At 41.9% G+C, this 21,899-nt stretch overlaps 1 protein-coding gene across 1 annotated transcript; it reads right to left on the bottom strand.

The window, feature by feature from the left end:
• Window positions 1–1,700: 1,700 nt before the first annotated feature.
• Window positions 1,701–17,097, bottom strand: LOC138613440 (excitatory amino acid transporter 2-like). The gene is made up of 11 exons (XM_069687109.1): window positions 16,863–17,097; window positions 14,288–14,427; window positions 12,515–12,667; window positions 11,957–12,207; window positions 11,459–11,606; window positions 10,015–10,141; window positions 9,573–9,806; window positions 9,296–9,490; window positions 7,869–8,003; window positions 7,490–7,754; window positions 1,701–5,678 (listed from the first exon to the last, which is right to left on the bottom strand). The coding sequence occupies exons 1-11, from the start codon at window positions 16,898–16,900 to the stop codon at window positions 5,607–5,609; spliced, it is 1,758 nt and encodes a 585-aa protein (XP_069543210.1). The 5' UTR covers window positions 16,901–17,097; the 3' UTR covers window positions 1,701–5,606.
• Between the last annotated feature and the right edge of the window lie 4,802 nt (window positions 17,098–21,899).

Raw genomic sequence — 21,899 nt, forward strand, 5'->3', positions numbered from 1 at the left:
ACAAAAGGGAGCGAGTGAATGGTGTGACAGGGGATGTGAGTGGTTACATCGCCCCCCCCTCAACACATTACAGGAAGTGAGGTTTCCATGGAACCGGGGTCACGATGCGTGGACATGTTAACGCAGGAAATGAAGACTGAGATAATGGCAGCCATTTTGAAAGACAGAGTTGGCATGTTTCAGTGTTACACTGCATGTTGTCAAACTGTCTCTGACAGAGCACAATTACTCCTTATTTATTATCTGTTTAGTAAGCAGCGTGCGTCTTTTAATACTAGGAAGCTGTTTAGACGTAATGCTGCCATCGAAAAAGACTGATATGTAGGCTAATAAATTATTCACATTTAAGAAGAACATGCATTACATGTCCTAATGACATTTTTTTCTTGACACTTTTTTCACGAGAAAATGACATTTATATGATGCAGCGGAGAAGACTGGGTATAAATCAATTAGCAAATGTGCTATAGTAAAAATATGATTTTTCTTGTTGTGTGTGTGTTTTTGGCTGAGATGAGGCCAATTATTTTATCATCGTTTTATTTTTCCTTTCCTCCTTCAGATGTTTATTGCCAGTGGAACTTTTTTCATCCCAATAATAGTAGCATGTCTTTCGAACAATTGCTTACAATCACCTGGACCCAGGGACGTGTCTAGACTTATTTGGCTGGGGTGGCCCAACCTGGGCTCTCACTTATACAGGGGGGGCATGAAGTGTGTGCACAAATACACGCCTGCAGAGCATTTATTTACCATTTCTATCTCCACTCATTATTTCTACTTTAACTACTAACGTTAAGGAATCACAAAGACGATGCATTCCTTGGTATAGGTTTCATTCAATGACTGTATATCAAGATGGACGACGCATCCCCATCTGCTCTCATTGTACAAAATTGAAGCCAAAATAGTGCCCAGTGTTAGGCGCTGCCATCTTGCGCTGGTGATGTCTTTTAGAGCCAGAGCTGCGAAGTAGAGATCGGCGGGTGAAGCGGCCATACCTGCTTCCGCTAAGCAAAACATACACTTAACTTACTGAAAGACTGCAAGGAACCCGCACGCCGGCATGTTTAACAGCAGAACAGCTTCTGGTGTTGGCCTGAAGCAGACGTTCACAGATATGTGATTGTTTTATAGTTTGACTCATGTCGATATTTTTATACAGTCTATGTCTTTATTATTTAAAAAATAATACAGACTGGCACCGTGCAAATCTTCCTCTTGCTTACTGTAATTCTTTAAGAACTCAGAAACAAGATGTATCTCCAAACGTTGTAGTTTAAATACCAAGAAAATACAGCTTGTTACGTTTAAATGCAATAAAAGCGTCTAGTTAGTTTGAACGTAAATCCCGCCTTTGACTGGACAAATCATAGTTAAGGATTTTGGGATTGAACTTTTCATTGGGGGGACCTTCGACTACATAATGTGCACATTTCTATTTTTATACTTGTAATATTTTATGGTTTTAGTTCACACCCACATCACTGATCTGAGAGTTTTGGGTGAAGTTCAGACACAGTGCATCAGCTGGTTTAAATAACAGCACATTGGTACAGCAAAGCCCCTCTGTTACTGTCATTGCATGTTCATGATGGCTCTGGGGATTTAGCTTAAATGACAAGGTAGTCTGGAGATGTGTGTGTGTGTGTGTTATGTGACAAGATCCACACAGGCAACAAATCCAAAGAGCCTCCATGTTTAGTTATGAATCAACATTTATTAGTTATATTTGTATATGTACACCAAAGGTACAACACTTATTGATATGTAGAAACAGATTTATTTTTATGTATACCATAGACCGAGGAAAGAATTCATGTATTTTTTTGTCTTTTCTTTTCTTGATAGAGTATCTCCCGCACACATACGCTCTGCCTTTACATCAAAATTACAACAGCTTTACAAAGAGGGAAGGCCTAGAAAAGTAAGATGAGGAAAGCACGTCGTAGGCAGGAGTGAGACAAGTTATCAGCTCGGTTTAAAAGACACGTTTCAGTAGAAAAGATACACTGGCTCTTTGTTGTAATACTGTCAGTCAATTCCCATGTCATCATTTAGCTCAGCAAGTTCCAGGTGTTTGTGCATAAAGTTTCTGTGTAGAAAGCAAAGAAGGCAAGTCGAGTAAAGGCAGTTTACTGAGTGGGATTACTATAAAACCTCCGTGGCGTGGATGGCAGGTCAGAGGTCAAATGTGTGAAGATGTGGCATGAAATCTGAAAGATCCAGTTATCCATGTGTTGTAGCTTTAAATGCACAATGACGCCTGAGACTAAAGCCAGTTTCTCCCCTTTGAAAAGACAAAATGGTTCAGATGAGTCACCTGAGGAAAGTTGCTCTATACTGTCACAGGCATTTGAATGCATCTGATGTTCACTAGGCTGTTTGACTCCTCACTCTATCCTACATACAGGGCAAATATGACCTCTTTCCTTTATGTGTCTCTCTTTTCAGCAACCTTTACAACAGTAATTCCTCATGTTGGCCCCCTTTATCAAACCAGAAACTTCTCTTTGTTCTCTCTCTCTCTCTCTCTCTTTCTTTCATTCTCTTCATGCAAACAGTGTTTGCTTCAGGAACACCGTCATCTCCGGAAAATTCTGCATCGCCACTGAACAGAACAATTATATATTTATTTATGTACAATGAAAATGAATGCACACGGCTTATATCTTCATGGAACAAACATTCAGAACGCTTACATTAGATTAAAAAAAAAAAAAGATATTTATATATTGGTGTGTGACAGGTAAGTAAAACAGCTAGTTAACAGCTAGTAGAGAATAAAAAAACAAGCATTTTATTACACGATTTCCTCTCTATACATTTTTGTCTAATCTAAATTTACTCAGGACATAGATGATATTTTTTCTCTAGAGGATTACATTAAAAATGTCACAGCAATGAACCTATAATCCTACGTACCATTTCAACGCCCCCCCAAAAGAAAAAAAGGGAACAAAACAAACAAAAAAAACATCTGTTACCTACAATATATACACAAAGTGCAAGGAGGCACTTCAAAATATCATGCTTTTAAGATAGTGGTGCAAAAAAATAATTATACTTTTATTTTATTCATGCTTCTAAAACTGTGAGTTTGAACATAATAGTGGTCCAACACTCAATCCCCATCGGTGACGCTATACGGTCTGCATTTTCTCCTTTTCTTTTTTTTTTCCTGAAGATCACAAGGTCAAAAGGTCAGACCTGAGGGGCCTGTTAGGGTGTCAGTGCTGTGCTCTGCAGCGTGCAGAGTATAAATGTAGTGACCTTTGTAGCTTAAGAGTGTTTGCATGTGTGTGCATTTGAAAAAAATCTGCGTGAGTGTGTGTGTGTGCATGCATCTTTTTGTGTGTGTGTGTATGAGCAGAACAGCAAGCGTGCTCTACGTTGCATCAGAGCACGCTCCTGTTAGCTGGTATCAAAAGACGTCTTCTGAGCGCGTGTTTCAGGAGGTAAAAGGACAGAGTGCTGCACTAAGTGTTTCGTTTAGTTTCCTAGTGTTACTTTAATTGGCATCTGTTTTAAGCGAACATCTCCAAGGCAAGGTCGAAATTAAGAACGGTAACGAGACAGGAGAGAAGGTCACAATACTGATAAGGAACTTAGACCAGCACGCACATCACTTTCACTCACACAGGCTAAAAAAGATTAACAGCCAGAAGTCCGGCTTTGTTTGTGTGTCTGCAGATCTCTTTAAGCCATTTGGTCCTATGAGAGGAAAATACTGTGTGTATTATTACCTGATAGTTGGCAACATTCTGGCATGTGAAGGGTACATTTGTTCTTGTCTAAAACGCCTTCGCACCTGTACGGACACACAGCTGCAGCATCTAAGGGTTTGTAGAAACAGTCTTGAGCTCTGGTGGCTAAAATATATTGTTGTTTACTTTTTGTAAGGTCTGGTTAAACAAGAAGCTGGCATGCATCCCCGCTGAGTGTTATATCAATGATCCGTCTCTCTTCGTGCAAGCCAAGAATCCGTTTGACAGCCGAGCGCTGCACCGCTTCTTCTTCTTCCTCTGTGTCTTTTTTTATACATTTTTCCTGTGGTTCACCTCGTGTGTTCTTGTCAGGAATAACCGCGTTTGTGCTTTCAAATAGTAGTACACCACCACTGGAATGTCGTCTGAAATATATATGTGTGTGTGCGCTTTAGGTTTGTGCTAAAAAAAACTTTACTTCCCAGCGGAATATCATATTATAAAATCTCTGCAGTAAACTGTCAAAGTAAAAGCTTTCAAATGAGCTGTTAAGAGGCCATTTTCACGAAGCTCCAAAGAGCAAGTAAACATGTCAGGATGTTTTTATCCCTGTTAACTAGTAAACATACAAGCCTGAGTGTCTTTTTCTGTCTCACATTGTGCCTTATAAATCAATTTCAGTGTCGATATGGAACAATAATGTGCACGACTAATTTTCCTCACTGGCTTTATTTGTGCTTGTGCTCTATAAAATCTCATTTTTGTGCTTCAATTTATTCACGTCAATTATTAATCACTTTTTTTACGCTAATTAAATTTTAATTTCATTGGCATCACACATTTATTTTTGCGGGGAGAAGGGAATGTACTGTATGAAGTTCCATATTTATGGCAGTGCTTTTCTGTGCTTTTATTTTGGAGGCTTGATCAGAAAAAGGGCCGATATCCTCTGCAGTTCCATTCAGTAAAAAATGGACTTCAATGCAGCGAAACTGAGAGATGTGTCGCGAGTGACGTCACAGAGGCAGATCCAAGGCCTCTGCGAGTTGATTGATTTTCTGCCTGTTTGGTCCCTATGACTGACTTGGTCATGTTCTTAATCCCAGCTCTCACACACTCTCTCTCTCTCTCTCTCACACACACACACACACACACACACACATGTATTACATCGCTCTCAACAGGTGACACCAAGAAAAAAAAAAAGTCCCTTTCCTTTACGGTTGATAAAAAATAAAAATAAAAGGGGGATAAAAACGAGCTCCATGGTTTGATTTGTGCTTCAGCGTGAATGTGCTTTCATAGGTTTGCTGGACCTGTTTAAGAATCAAAAAGATGTTTGAGACTAAGCTGAGCAGGAAAACACACTGTGATGTCACTAACAGGGATGCAAAGCAGGAAGTTCAGTATGTTCGTTGATGTGATTAATGCTCTAACTCCCACTCTTCTTCTGGCATTAGAATAATGAATCACCTGCATGAGACTTGGAAGATGATCTCAGTGCTTCCCATGTTACGCAGCCTCTCATCTTATTAATGTAGAACCAACATGTATTGCTAGAAGCAGCTTATCTAACTTGTTTTTCTCTTCCTTCCCTCCCCAAGCCTTGAAGTATGTTGTGCAAGTATCTGCTATAATATAGGACATATTTGTGCTCTAACAGGTAAAGTATACCTCTGTTATAGTTTCACGGTTAAGTGAATTAGTATTACATATCAGTCAGATAGACAGTTACAAAATCTTTTTTTAAAGGGACTAATAAAAAAAAGAAAACTAAACTACATAAAAAAACAATTAGTAGTTCTGTTCGTGTGACTTTTTTTTTTTCATTCACTCGTTTTTTTATCACCAGGTAGGAAAGCTTGTGGAGCCCAGGAGCAGGGGATCTCTGTGCTGCCATTATTCATGTTTCCATGGTTCCTCCTCAACAAGCGTGCACTCCGCAGCAGAGCCGTTTGTGGCTGAGGTTACCTGCAAGCAGTTAGCATGGAGATCTAAACAGAGGATCCAAGGCACAAATGACATTTACATAAAGCTTTCATTTAAAGAGATGAAAAATAACATTGAATTTATGAGATAACAAAGCTTATAAAACCTTGTTTACCATGATATAGCCTGCGCTTCAGCATCTTTACCAAAAAGCCTTGCTATTTCCTAGTTTTAAATGTCATATGGTGAATTAAACCTTTAAAATAACACATATCTGTAAACATGTTCTAACTGTAAAGCCAGAATACCATTTAGGATATTCTTTACTTGTAATTTTGGATGCTGTAGCAATGGTAAACTTGGCAATTAAAACACAGCCACTTAGGTTTTATAGCTTTTTTGCAACATGCAAAAACTACAGAGGAATATTGTAACTCCTGTACGACCACAGGTGATCATGCATATGGCAGTCCTAAGAGTGGAGTCCCTTTAAACTGACCTGGGAACAGACCACAAGTTTTTGATGAACAAAGACTCAACAGTAAGTAAAAATTAAAAAATACAAATGAATAAATAATAGTAAAATAGAAAATAATACATAGAAAACAAGGTACAAACACTAATGAATGAATGCATTGTTAAATTATAGCTAATTTGCAAGCACTATACAGCAGATTTAATCTTTAAAAAGGGGGTTAGAGATGTGAGTCAGACTATTTACTACAAAAACAAACCAGAAAACAGAAAGAAATTAGTCATGGTGAATACTGGAAATAGCAGCCTTTGTGTCACATTTATATGCAAATGTCAGATAATAAACGGAGGGAAGAAAGAAGGATATAACTTTAAACTATGGACTGATTACTTGTGTGACAGGTTGCTGGCGTTGCTAGGCAACACCTTTCATTCTTTAATAAATGAATAGGCTCATCAGCAGACCTTTTCCGCCCGTGCGTGCGTGCATGCGTGTGTGTGTGTCTGCCACGGAAGAACAAGCACTCTGAACTCACGCACATTATTCTAAAAGCCTGAAAGCTACATTCAAAGCTGGGATTGAAAGGGCATTATGTTTTACATTATGGGAGCTATACTTCACAGCTTTGGATTTCACAGCACAGTTCTCACAGTGGGCAGAAATAGCTGGTGTCAAAACGGGAAAAAAAAAAAACTGACTGCGAATGAGTCACAGACAGCGTGGAAGATGTGTGCATGTAGGGACTGTATGAAATGCTAATTAGCTAGAGCGCTTTTCCTTTCCGCCTTTTAAAACCTACAGGGAAAGATTTGCATTTGGAAATTATCCTGCTAAACATTTAAGATAATTGCAGAAAAAAGAACCTCTCTTCTATCCTGAGGGTTTTTCCTTCCTGGAACATGGATGTAGGTTGAGCTTTTGATAGATGGGAGGGCTGCTAAATAATTCCTCAGGGTCATAATGAGGATTATCTGGCTCTGCCTTTTGAGTTGGAGCCAATCCTCAACAGGTTACAGTCATCAGATTAGGCTGACTGATGAGCAAAAGCTGAGAGCAGATCTCTCAGTTGCATGCACAACACTTTCTAACGTCTAAATATGTTTTGGTCTGTTTATTTCTGGAAATATTTGGCGAGAGCGCTTCGCATTTTTGGACGTTCAACACAAAAGCTGCTATTCCAGAAGAACAAACATACATACGTGCACATGCATCTGTTGTTCTCTTGCTTCACTTCTGTCATAAAATAACAGTGGGTGTATTTACATGATTATGTACAGAGATGCAATATATAAAACAAACAAGCAAAGGTGCAGGGTGAGCATGCGACAACAGAGAGGGGTTATATACAAGTCTCTATGTCTGTAAGCATTAATTGTACCTTGCATTCATCTACTACGACAGAATTGTTAGCAGTGGCGGTAGCAGTTGTGCTAGCGGTTTCGGTTAAGACGCACTGGTTGGAATTGTTTTCGTGGTGGTTCTTCATGTCGTCGTAATAAGACTGGGTCTTCGTCATCATTTCGATGTCGTCCGATTTAGCCGCGTGCGCGTCCAGCTCCTCAAGCTCCGCCTTGGACATGTGGTACACGATGCCTGCACCGTAGGAGTCACCCACCACGTTCACTGAGGTCCTGAATCGATCCCTGAGGAGAGAGAAAGCAGGGAAAAGGGTGGGTTTGAATACTTTAGTAAATGAGGAATTAAACAGAAGAGGCAAAGGGAAGATTCAATGTGCATTTCAGTCTTGTCAAACTCACAGCAGCCAGTCAACAGCAACCAGCAGACTGATGTCCTGGGTTGGCAGGCCGACAGCAGTCAGGATCAAAAGCATAGTCACCAGACCGGCACTGGGAATACTGGCAGCTCCAACACTGGCCAGGGTGGCTGTCAGACTGCATGAAAACACAGTAAAGCAGCACTCAATCACTCACATTCTCCAAACTCCAATCATGCCTAACCCATCCAAACCCTCACCTTACCTCTTTAGACAGCAATAAACCTGAAATCACTTCACTCCACAGCTACATATGCGGCCATACACTCTCTGTGGTACTTGTATAAAGAGCAGCAGAGTGCCTCCTCCATCGCACATGAAGAGAGGTGTAAATGTAAGAGATGGATGTTTAATTTAAGGGTTCATGGATTGATAAGCCATAAAAATGTCAGGCTAAAGGTCGTCCATCCTTGACTCACTCCATTAACAGAAGAGCGTTTGGGAAAGATAGTTACAGATACTTGGTCGGGGTTTGTCTTCCTGTTAAGCGTGAAAAACGGTGCTGGCACAAATTGTTGCTTCCTCCTGGTGGTTTATTAGCTCCACTGTAAATTTCTTCTCTGAAGTTGTTGCCACAGAGGCTTTCCTGTGCACTGATAAATGCCTCTACAACGCTGCTGTGTTGTCCTCATTTGTTAAGAGGGAAATGTGTTAGCTGAACCACATCCTCTGGGCTCCATTTAAACCCTCTTTAAATACTGGCAATTACAATACTTAGCACTAAAATATTGCTTTCTCTTAAACACAGTGTGATTTTTGTGTACAGTCCAATTCGAGTTCATTTAAGAAGCCAACTTTTATTGAGGGATTACCAATCATTTTTTCATACAAAACAGTGGCACTGTCTACTGTGGACAGATACATCCAGAGTCCAGATGTTCCATTACCTACCTTTCCTTACCGATACTGGTTCTATTACCAAGAATTGAGCAGATACTGAGTAAACTTTTGATACTAGTTGGATAAAAATATACCAAATATTGGTGGAAAAACTCTTGCATCACACTCTCTGCGATTACAGCACAGTTATTGTCTGTTGTTTTCACATGATAATTTACCTGAAAACACTTTTTTTTTTAGGGGGCAAATAAATTATTATGGATCAATCAATCAGCAGATACTGGTAATACTGGTATCAATGTCGATACTGGTATTTGTATTGGTTTTGGAACAACTCTAGTCTAGTTGTTATATACTGGTATCGATATCAGAACAACTCTAGTCTAGTTGTTCCATACAAGTACTGGTATCGAACAACTCTAGTCCAGAGACAAAAGTAAATTTGTGCATTGAAATTTCATCTTCACCACACAATATTTAATTTCGTTCAAACTGTCAACATAAGCTTTTAAAAGTGCTTGAAGTACAAATAAAAACGTAAAAATATAAACTTTTATAGTCTCTTCTGACCTGACGGTGACGATCTGACCAGGGTCCAGGTGGATGCCGTTCATCTGGGCAATGAAGATGGCAGCAACAGCCTCATACAGAGCAGTACCGTCCATGTTGATGGTGGCACCGACTGGGAGCACGAAACGGGTAACTCGTTTGTCAATGCCCAAGTTCTCCTCAAGACAACGGAAGGTGACAGGCAGTGTACCAGCACTGGAGGGAGGAGCAGAAGACGGCAGGTTATAGTTTGAGAAAATATTTCAAGTCACTAGTTTCCATTTATTATGATGCAGACCTGGAGGCTGTCCCCAGGGCAGTGATCCAGGCCTGGAAGATGCCCAGGAAGAAGGTGAAGGGGTTTTTCCTGACTATAACAAAGTAGATGCTGGGCAGGAAGATCACTCCATGGATGATGAGGCCAATGATCACAGTGATCATGTACATTCCCAGCTGCCTGCCCACCACCTCCAGGTCCTTGATGGAGATGATCTTACCGCAGATGAGACAGGCAATACCAAAGGGAGAGTACCTGACAATAGAATAAAGCTTAGTTATACCATACATTTAGCTTCAGATACAGAAGACAAATCAGGATACTCAAATTCTGCTTCACATAGCTGTAACCTCTTTAATGTTGTAATGACTTGAGAAATAACTTGGCATTTACAGTTATTTCTAACTCAGATTAATTAGCTGAGTTTCAAAATGGATCAATGAGATTCTTAGGTGATACTAACCACATGATCATGATGACAAGTTTCATCACAATCTCATTGAGGATGTTGAAGAAATCAATCATGAGCCTGGCCTTCTCTCCCATCTTGCCCATGCAGATGCCAAATGCAATAAAGAAACCAATCAGACCTGTGACAGAAAATCATAAATGTATCAAACTTTAAAGACCAGTGTGGACAGGTGAAACTGCCACTTATTATTAGGGGATGAGATGTTTCAGATTTACAGCTTAAAACATTAGGTTTGCCCATATGTTTGTAATTGGGAAATTCTGTAAATGTTATACTCTTGATATTTCTTTATTTGTAACCATGCCAGCAGCATGGCGCTAATGATGGCAATGTTGGCTGTTTGGTCCACCACTTTGGTTCAGACGGAAATATCTGAATGACTAAAAAATGAATAACCATGAAAACTGGTAGATATTTTAATTTCCATTTATTGTATAAATTGCTTTATGGCCAAAAAATACAAAACTAACTGTATGTTATATTTTATGCTAAATAGCAAACGCTAGCAAGCTCAAATGCTAAACTAAGATGGTGATCATGCTTAAAACTAAACTTGCTAAACACCTGTATGTTAGCATTGTCATTGGGAGCATGTTAGCAAGCTGCTTTAAGCATTTGTTTTGTGCTAAATATATAATGTTAGCATCCTCAAATGCTAAACTAAGATGCTGCACATGCTATAAACTAAACCTGCTAAACATCAGTATGTTAGCATTGTCAATGGGAGCATGTTAGCAAGCTGCTTTTACCATTTGTTTCGTGCTAAATATCAAATGTTAGCATGCTAAAATGCTTAACTAACATGGTGAACATGCTGAAAAACTATATCTGCTAAACATGAGCATGTTAGCATTGTCATTTTAAGCATGTTACATGCTCCTTTTAGCATTTAACTCAAAGCATCCTTCAGTCTCTGTGTCTGTCATGTCTCGTCATTTATGTTAAGTTCACGCCTTTCAGTTCAGTCATGTCTTTTGTGTTTCCCGTCCTGTTTTATTTTGTAGTAATATCTCTCCTCTCGTTTCAGAAAACTTCACTTCCTGTCCTGGTGTGTTTCCCGCCTTGGTGATTGTCGTCCCCGCCCTCATTGTTTCCACCTGTGTCCCATTACCTGGTGTGTGTATATATAGTCTGTGTCTCCCTTCGTCCTGTGCCTGTTCGTCTTGTCATGTTAGGAGATTTCAGAGATCAAGTTGTTATTTAGGATATTTGAAAGACCAGCCTTGCTGTGATTTTTTTTTGTTACTTTTGCTTTTTATGCCAGTTCTATACTGTGATTTTTGGTTAATACTTTGGCTTGTTTTTTTTACTCGAATAAAGAGTCATTTTGGTTGAACTTTTGAGTCGTGCGCCTGGGTCCTTTACTTGGTTCTTGTCAGTGTCCAGAGTCATTAACAGTTCTGTCGATGCTTAGTGTTTAATGTTGGTTACATACCCAGAACATTCATGCCACTTTTGAACTGCAGGGACTTCTTGATCACGAACTGAGGCTCCTTGGTGATGTTAGCCACCAGGCCCTCCACAGTGGTGGCATTGACCTCCTCCTCAATAACCACCTCTACCTTCTTTGTGACCGTCTGGATCTGTTTAAGGAGGAAAAGGTTGCAGTAATACAGGACATTATGTTAACTTTGACACAAGGCCACTAAAATGTCAATAATGCAAATCTGCTTCTTATTTTTAAATAATCATTTTATTAAAATATATAATAAATTGTATTTCTCTGTTAATAAAACATCAACTAGTTCAATTTCTCAAGACAAAATATTGTGATTCACTTTAACTACCAAATTAAATTCCTTATTAGTTCTGCTGCTTATCTAAGGCTAACAGTCAGATATCGCACACGTACTTTCAAAGCATCTAGCACCTGCACTGGCAATCATACTTAAGCTTCCCTGTGCTCAATCTTGTTATCATCATCTTCCATTACCTGTTGGAAACACGCCTGCACCAGGTTCTCTGGGAACAAGTTCCTGATCAGATCAAAGAAGGCATCCAAGCTGGACACCTCATCATTTTTCTCGCCCTCGCCCAGATTCTCCTTCAATTTGGGGTTACCAGGGTGGATGACTAGCACTAGGATGACTCCCAGGACAGCAGCAATAATAGTGGTGGTCATGTAGTAGACCATGGCTCTGGTGCCAAGGCGACCAGAGGATTTGGCATCCAACCCGGCCAGACCTGCAGCCAAAACGAGCATGATGGTGTTTACCTGGTTAATACTCACAGAATGGAAAGGTTGACATAATACTGTGACGCATCAGGGTTTGACATGGAATATGTTGATTATCATTTCAGAACCAGCATTAGAGTAATAACAGGGCTTTTTTATGGTGGCTATTCTTAGCAGCATCACACCAGTAGAAGGTGTAAATGAAGAATTATGAGTTTATAAAATTGTAGTCCAGTTTTACTGTTCATGAGCTGCTGACTCTTAGTATCAAGGGTGTAAATATAACAATAATATATGTATTCAGTCACACTGCACCTGTGATTAAACTGGAGATGATGAGTGGCAGGATCAACATCTTCAGCATCCTCATAAGGATGTCTCCAGGAAATGCAATCACCATGACAATATCCGGGTGGATCGGGGAGGCGACGCGGAGCAACATCCCTGCTACAGCTCCCAAGATCACACCTGTGAAGGAGCAAAGAGGAGTGTGAGTGTGTGAAAGTGAGTGTACACTCCTCAAAATAGACGACAATCTGAAATGAAGTCAGACATAATAAAATCAGAATTGGATTCTCTTTTATGGGTATTGTCAAGTAACAAATTGAGTAACAAATGGACTCCTTAATAAGTGACCCCTGCTTTATCAGCTGAGCTATACAACAGGCTGTCTGTTACATGGGTTGGGAAGATAAAACAGAAACCTGCTAAGAGAGTAAAGCTCATGGAGGATTAAGATCAGATCACTTTGAAGCAGCAGGGAGGAGGCAGCATGTCAGATTCCCTGGTGAAGAATCTATAATCTCTGGAAACCCAAAATGCTTTCGAGGATTTTTACACTTCGAGGCAGGGCAAGTAAAAGAGACTACTAGTGGGATTCAAGAATAAGGGGAAAAGGGTTTTGTATCTTTGAGCCTCAATCTAGTCTCTAGAAGCCTGAAGACAGTGATATTTAAAAGATCACCCCCTCTCTAACAAAGGCACTGTTGACCCTTGACATATGTCTCTCCCAACTAACACTTCTTTTCATGCCATAAAGCGTTTCTGCGCCAAAATAAAAGGTGACCTCTGCTACCAGGCCCAAGAGTTGGCCTGTCTGCCCGTCTGTCTCATACCATACAAAACTCCAGCATCCCCCCCCAGGGCTGCACTTCCTCTGCCACCACCCAACTGCCAAAGATCACACAGCCCGAGATGTTGTTTAATAACACACACTGCATGTAAAAGCCCTCCAGTTTGTTTTTTTAGGGGAGGGGGTGTTTAAATTATAAACTGTCCTCTGTGCTTCGATCTATCCTCCAGTCTCGCAGCATCCTGTGGATTCTGCACACCCAATGCTTTTGGATGCGACTTGATTTCCTGTGCCTTCTTCTTTGGCCCATTTGCAAGTTCTCATTCAGGCTCTTATCTGCCAAGTGACAGATGATCAATGATCATGCTGGCTGTCTTGCTTTGCGAGAGTCCTGCCAAGTGGGGTGAGATGTACACATTACACATGCTCACACAAACACACATCCACGCAGGAGGGATACAGACAGACAGACAGGCACACACGACTAAATAAAACATACACATACTATATGCATTTATGCATTTTTAACAGGTCACAGCCTGTGATTATGAAATAGGTGGACATAAAGCTCTCAGATACAACACAGTGTACATAATATGTGCTGTATTAACAGCTGATTTAAGACCTAGAAGCAGAAATTGCATCACTACTTCCATGCCCTTTCTTCTTTTCATTAATTCCCCTCCCTGTGGCGCAGTGAGCTAAAGCTATAATGACGATATTTTTCATGCACCACCACAGGCTGTTTGGGTGTCCAGTGCTGCAGAAAGCTTTTGATAGCAACAGGTGGCACAGAGCTGGGGAAGGTCAGGACACCCAGTCATCTTACTGTCTGGTATACTGAGCAGACACAGATGGCATCTCCTCCTCATCTGAGGAGCAGGCTGTGTAATCGAGCTCAGAGTTAACACAACGCTGAGCTCAGCGGTGGTTTGGGCCCATCTTTAGCACACTCTGTCTTTTATTAGGTCCTTAGGGAAGAAACACACACACACATGAAGAAGGAGGCGACTTACCGAGGACGGTGAGTGTAAGCAGAAGGTTCTTGAACAACTTGGAGCAGATTTTGGCACATTTGGACTGAGGCCTGGCCTCAATGGGCTCCAGGTGGCTCTCGTGCATCCTCACCTCCACTTGTTTAGGCATACTGTTGGCACTGCGACAGAGAGGAAGAACAAATAAAACACTTATTCACCAGAAGCAAGAAATGTATTCATACCATCTGGTCATTTTGTGTCACATGTGGTTACTGTGAAGACAACAAGGCATCACGCCGACTCTACAGAAAAAGAATAGCACTGTGATATTCATGTCAGACCATTTGGATGTCCATACTGTCTCTCAGAACCATGATATCGTTAAACTGCAACTGCAAAATGTAATGCATTCAAGTGTGCTGCCAAGCTGTCACTCCTCAGCACTGTTCATGGTTACTATGGCATCAAACAGATGGAAGCTGACTACAAGCTGCTGCTTTAAACACTGCAGTCCTTTTGAGTTTAAAAGAAACTTCTGTCGTATCTTAAGCATTATATTCTAGTGGAGGAAAGTTCATCTGTATTTTAACAAAATAAGTCATCTTGTATGGGAGAGTCTTGGAAGTATTTACAGACATTTATACAATGTGCACAGAGGGGAGAAGCACACATATTGCATGTTAAGGCTTATACACCCACTTCTACATTCTCCTCTGATTGTGTGAAGGTAAATTTAGAAGCACACAAAACCTCAAATACAATAGTGTGAAGAGGGGGCTCAGTCACAAAGCCTAATTAATTGAATGAGAAGTGATTTCCCACCACAGAGCAGCAGCTTCCTGCCATCACGTTTAGGTATGAATGAGTCTGTTAGTGTGAAGAGAGCCAGCTGTGTTTGTGTGTGTGTGTGTGTGTGTCACATGCCCGTCAGGCAGGTGTTCACTAACTCCGTCAGAGAGAATGGATGAGAACGAGGAAGAAAGTTGCAGGAATAATCTATCAAATTATCCTTCTGTGTTTGACATCTTTTTTTGTCTGTGAGGGAATGGAAGTGTTTCTATGTTGCTTTTCATCACCAATAAGCCCATGAAAATGTCCGCTGTGATGATTTACAAAGAAGAAATAATGTGGCTCCGACCTTTGACCTCACCCCCCGGGGTTCATGGCCTCAAACTCACAAACGGAAGCCTCAATGGTAATTTTTTTGTCCTCACACCCTCCCCCCATAGTCCGAGATGAAGTCACAACACTTCATAGATATAAATCATGCTGGCTGTCAAGTCTTTTTTCAAAGCCCGATCCGGATCAAAGGCAGGACAGGGAGCTCAAATCAATAGGCCGCATTTGGAAAACTTCCACGCAAACCAAAGACTCTTATGGTGCTATTGTTGTTTTGTAAGCACACGCTAATAATTCCACATGAGCACACACACACACACTCACACGTTTACACACACCTCCCCCAGCTTTGTGTATCGCTGCGCTCGCATATATATACGAAGACCAAATGGTCAGCTTCCAGGCACACAGATGGACCAGTCCTATCTCCTCTTATTAAATTCAAAGTGAAGTGTGAAAAGCACGCAAACAGCAGCAACCATTGCACCCTACCTCTGCACTATTTCATCCCAAAGATAAGAGCTGAATGAATTAGTAAAACCCCGGGAATAAAAGGGTGAAAAATTACCATTACCATGTAATCCCATTCCACAAGAGTGATGAATGCTGCTAATTGAATTTTCACCCTTTTCTCTCCCTTCCTTTATTTTTAGCTCAGAGAGAGAGAGAGAGAGAGGAAGCAGGCGTTAGACATCACTGAGGTCGGATATTATTCTGTCATGATCCTCTCATTAGCACTCCTCTCACCAAGTCAGAGACAGATTAGAGAGTGGGGCTTGTGCGACCAAATGATGAAAATGTCTCGCAAAGGGGACTCAGCTACAGATGACAAGTGTCAGTTCACAACAGCAGGAAAAAACAACGTGTTTTGGATCTTACAGGACAATTTAACCAAGTGGAAATGTCTCCTTCCTCTGCATAATTTAAGCTTTTATTAACATGACATGAGGTTGGAATTAATCCTCTCTGCCCTACAGTAAAGCTCTGAAATATTAAGCTCTAGCACCCATTGAGGAAAAATGGATCTTCTTCTTTTAGAATCTGCAAAAGCAGAAAAACTGCCGCTCATGAAGTTTAAATGACTTAAAAGTCCGACAGAACCTCATCATTCAAAAGTCAAAACATCCACAGATACACACACAGAGTTTCCTCACTGCAGTCTCTAATGGGATGATCTTATGAAGCGGTTAATCTTGGCCCAGGGCTCAGTCAGATTAATTGCATTACAGCAGCGTTAAGCCATGAAGAATTAATGAAGGTCTTCATAAAACAACACCTGGTGTCGAAGCAGATTACGCACAATCTAGAGTGAAAGATGTTCTCCCAAAATGTAATGTCTATGCAGGAGAGAAGTTAGAGAAGTTCACTCATATTTTCTGCTCATGTACTTTAGGAAATAATAACTTCAAGCTTTGTAACAAAAATCAATTGCTTTAGTTCAAAAGAAAGAAAAAGTATATTATTCCCATAAAGGTAAATAACAGCATCTACTTACTTCATTTCTGGTGGAGTTGAGGTAAGCGCTATATACATCGGCTAGAATCGAATCTCCTTTGGTATTCAGAGTGATCAGCACAAGAAATAGTAATTAGGCTCACGACTGCTCCATCCAACAATGTTCCCACAAGTCTCCAGATTAGGTCCCGGGTTGAAAAAACAACAACAACACAGTAGCTCTGCTGACAGCTAGCAGCTCTCAGCTGTCCAACACTCCCACAGCATCCAGAGAGGAGCGAGTCAACACAGCCCAGACCACAGACCCCATCACAGCCACGGCAACCTGAAATGCCCCATCCTGAAGTCTGCAAACCCCCCTCCCACCACCACCACCTACAACTAACTAACACCCCAATGCACACCCACACAGATCGCACACACACAAACACATCAGACAAACCTAGAAATACATAAAAAAAAACAATAAATGGAGGGAGGAGTCAATAACTGAGCTTAACAGTCAAATCCCTCAGAGACCCTCCATTCCCTGGATACTGTAATCCCCCCAGAGAGCGCACTCCGAGACTCATCCGGCTACGTGGGAGAGCGAGGGAAAGGCCAGGCCGGTGGAGATGAGCGTGATGATGCCTGCTAATGGCACAATGCGGACAGTAGTGCTTTGCTAGTAGTCTGACCTAAACAACAAAGGAAGGATGAATGGAAGATTTAACGTCCATAATGGTGCTGTTTGGGGGCTTAAAGGTCATCCTGATGGACGGCAGATGATGTTTACAGCTCTTTATAGTTACGCTACAACATATGTCACTCTTGAGCATATATTATGAGGTATACTTAGATCTATGTGCATCATTAGATCTTAAGATAATGTTCTAACAACCTCAAAGAAGAAAAGGCCGCAAATATTTGTCTTTTCAAAATAAAGGTCCACACATTCAAGTCACACACACTCTAACATATAGATTTAGCCACCATTCAGTAAAACTCCAAAGCGCTGGACTCCACGGCACAAATGACCAACGTGATTCATGTGACGACGGTGTCACGCTGATTTCCCTCTAGTCTCCCAACAGCATGGGACTTCACATCGTATTGAGCAGTATCACATTATTCTAATTAGGGAAATGTGTTGGAAAGCTATTTCCTCTTCAAACAAATGACCAACCGCACAACAAAAGCCAGAGGAATCCCAGCTCACTCGGCAAAGGTTGTGTCATGAGAAATCACTCATCCTAAATCCCTTGACATGTCATACGCATTCAAAGGGCCACTCACAGGGAAGAGAGGGAGCGTTTACCAGGGATGGGAGCGAGAGAGTCGGACAGAGAAGAAGGGGTTACAGAGGGGGAGGAAGAGGGACACTAGGGGAGAAAGGGGTACTGGGGTCACAGCAGCACCTCACAGCCAAAAGAGGGGCCTGTGAGGGGAAGGCCGAGGCAGCCATCCCTGCTCTTGGCTGGTACCATGTGAAGCTCTCTGCTTCCTCTCTCTTCCTTCTGAGGGGCTTTGTTTCACACGCAAACAGTGGCAGTGGCCCCAACTCGCCCGGCCAAGCGCCGCATCCAAACTGGCAGGGGCGAGAAAAGAAGGGGGGGGGTTCGAATGGGAGGGGGTGTAAGGGTATAGCGAGGGAGGGAGGGCACTGGGCATGTCCAGAATGCTAGCTCTTTCAGGCCACTGATGTCATGCCTGTGCCCACCGTGGGAGAGCAGCGGAGGGACCAAGGCGCCCCTTTCTCTTGCCCCCCTCCACAGTCTCTTTTTCCAGGATGAATGAATCTTTCACAAGCGGCAGCCCATTGTGTCCCATAATCGACAGCGATTATCCCGATTTTATGCTGCCTTCCCAGTGCGAGGAGGTTCCCTGAGTGCTGGCATTGAGGGCCGCCGCGATGCAGCGAGGACCACGAGGGGTTGTCCTAGCAACGATGTGCGGCTTAGAGAGAAGGGGATGAAGAGGGAAGAGGAAGCTCGCAGCCACACACACAGCAAACAAACATCGCTTGCACACACACACACACACACACACACACACACCATATAAGGACTTCTTGAAAGATAAGAAAATCTTTCCCTCACTAAAGAAGTAATAGAGCACTTACAAAAACTTCACAGGACATTTTCAAATACAGCTTCCTTGGTGTCCCTTCTGCATAATTAATGAGCTCTACGCTCTAAACAATGGCGCTCTACTGTCCACACTAGCGCTTACATAATAATTAGCATGTTTGCATTAGGAACCGCTTGTGTGGTTAAACTTGTGTAACTCATGGGATACATGCGATAGCAGATAAAAGATGTAAAGGAGAATCCAAGTTTCCCCACTTGTCCCTGAAGGGGCCTGAAGCCCGTTCTCATGACTGGAGCATCCCAATATACTGTGAGGTAAAGACAACTGGAGCTGGGCCAGGCTCCGGATATATCTGGCCCCCCTCTGGGCCTCACAGCCACTTGCCATGCAGTGGGAAGAAACGGGCTCACACATACTGGGTGCCTGGGAGCTGTGAAAAAGCCCCCCCCCCCACCCACCCACCCACTCACCAACCTCCACCCAAATGAAGCTCTCAGCAAACACTTCAGGTTGTGCTGTGCATAGGAAGTGGGAGATAAATTCCAGCAGAGGAAGAAAGGGAAGCTTTGTCACCCTACGCCTCTCAATGATGTATCCCTGGATGGTTGTCGGGATGAATGCGTTCCCTGATAGATAGTGATCGAGAGGTGTGTGGACTGTCATTCAAATTGGATTATTCCATCAGCAGTGTAACCTACTGTTCTTCAGCAAACACAGAAGACCCTCTAAGAGTGCTGCCTGCTAGGACACAACATCTACTATGAGTAGTGGGCGAAAAAAAACATTCCCATCGGGTGGTTTGCCCCAAGTTGCCTCAAAACTTTGCATAGATTCAACCACAAATTCCAGGCCACAATCAACACTTGGATCTGTTTTTTCCCAGCATGCATTTCAACAACCTTCTCTCAGTCAGATCCGGTCTTTGTTACAATTGTTGTATATCTACGTCTGATCGACAAAAGAATCCCTGTGTGTATGTGCTTTGGGGTTTCTATATCTAGTGAACCAAACTATGTTCTAGATTTGATCAACTTAAGGAGGAGACCCTTTCAGTGGTCACTTTCAGTCAGTGGTCCACTTCCAGTCTGGAACTGCTAAAGTCAACTATGTGGGGAGAATAGATCCAAGACGGGCCCAGACCCAAATGAGCTGTATATAGAATCAAGTAGATTTTGGCAAACTTTCACTTTCCATACTGTCACTCTTTGCTTTTGGATTGTTTGAAATAGCTCCATGAATGGAGAGCAAAAAACAGATTGGAAAGGACGTGGATCTGTAGTATCAATCAAAGGCCATGAACAGCCTAACTTAAGTCAACAAATTGGTGCATTTGTGATGTTTCAATGGAGCATAAACAATTAATTATCAACAGTCACATAGTGTAGTAGTAATTCACTGTTGGAGTAATATTATGTGAATGGAAATCCTTCTCTTTTGCAGGATATGTCTACAGTATTAGGCCACATACAGCCATCAACAATTCACAAAGATGAATGCTTTTATTTAAAAAAAATTACACAATGAAATGCTGACAAAATAGCATTCTAGTTGATGTGTAAAAGTGGTTATAAGGGGGAAGATGCTTATAGTGTGTTATAGTGCAACTCTACATATCAATCTTGGGTTTCAGTTGCAGTTGTAAGTAAGTTCGACTGTATGTTCCTGCTAAGTCTTTAACCCATACAAGATTTTATATTATTCCTCATTCTTTGGCTGGTTGTTTAGCGCCAACTGTGATCAAGAAGTCTGGACTTAACACTTCCAAAGGGGGTATGTATGGGGAAGCAGGGTAAGATTTCAGTACCACGGTCAGTGACACAAAGCCTAAGACCAGGGCTCACGTTGTACACCAAGGTAGCAGCTTTTACCTGCTTTGATCCTTGGCTTGGCATGTGCCATTCAAGCTACCAAGAGCCCTCACAGGTCATACACAGGCTATGATGAGCCTTCATTGACCTCTGGGAACAAGTCTGTCTGTTTTTCTATCACAGTTTTACTAAAGGGAACAAATGTGCGCTTTTGGTACTGTCTTGCATGTGTGGCAAATTACATTGTATTTAACAGCTTTGAGACTCGAACTCAGGTTTTAATTACTCAATTTCACTTTCCATTTTTACTTTTCTATTTTACAATCAGGGTGCATCAGCATCCTGGCAACGCATGACTGCACCACACTGTACGTGCCTGCCCCTCAGCATCCTCTAAGCTTCCTCTTTGTTTGACACAAGCCTTTGTGTCCGTAATGAGGCAGTCATTAGAGAGAGCCTCTGGGAATCCTGAGGCCAGTGTTGTAGTCTGCATAGGTCTCTCAGATGTGACCAGTCCCACTGTAATTATGTGCTAACAGCCTATTATGCTGGAGAGCCGTTGTTACAGGGCTGAATTGGGTGATTCCCATTCAACTGGATAAAATCTGCGGAGAGATTTTAGTTTGATGGAATCTATTCCAACCACAGCTCTCCTCACAGCCGGAGCTACACTTGGACAAATATAATCAAATTCTCGCCCGCACACGTTTTTCCCTTTCCAAATTTAGGTTGGTTTTTTTGTACATGCGAAGACCAACTCGCCAAATCTTTGGCATTCATATTACATGCCTCAGCTTCTACTCTTGCTCCAACTCTTCCATCCATCATGTCCTACAAATCTTGACTGTGATGCTATTTTTTCAGCATCCTTCAAAGCTGTAACCAAAAGAATTTTGTTGCCATCCTCCACTATCCCTTATCCCCAGCCCCCATCGTCCATCAAAAGCGGACCGATGAAAGGTCAACAGTAAAAGATCATCCATAGTCATGTGAGATTTTCCTTCCCAACCTCCCCTCAGCCTCCTCTATCAAACGAGGGGTCACACACCTATCGCAGACACAGTCATCCCTCATCCCTCTCCTCCGATACGCTCCCGTGTTCACGCCGCTTGCCTATGAAGCGATGCTGCTATCATTAGCAAAGGCGCATCTGTTTAACAGAGCCTGCTATATAGCTGAATGCTGCTTTTGATGGCTTT

The sequence above is a fragment of the Semicossyphus pulcher genome, unplaced genomic scaffold (genome assembly GCF_022749685.1).
Source record: "Semicossyphus pulcher isolate SPU_LCO1_2020_fin unplaced genomic scaffold, fSemPul1.0.p SCAF_8, whole genome shotgun sequence".
Classification (NCBI taxonomy): domain Eukaryota; kingdom Metazoa; phylum Chordata; class Actinopteri; order Labriformes; family Labridae; genus Semicossyphus; species Semicossyphus pulcher.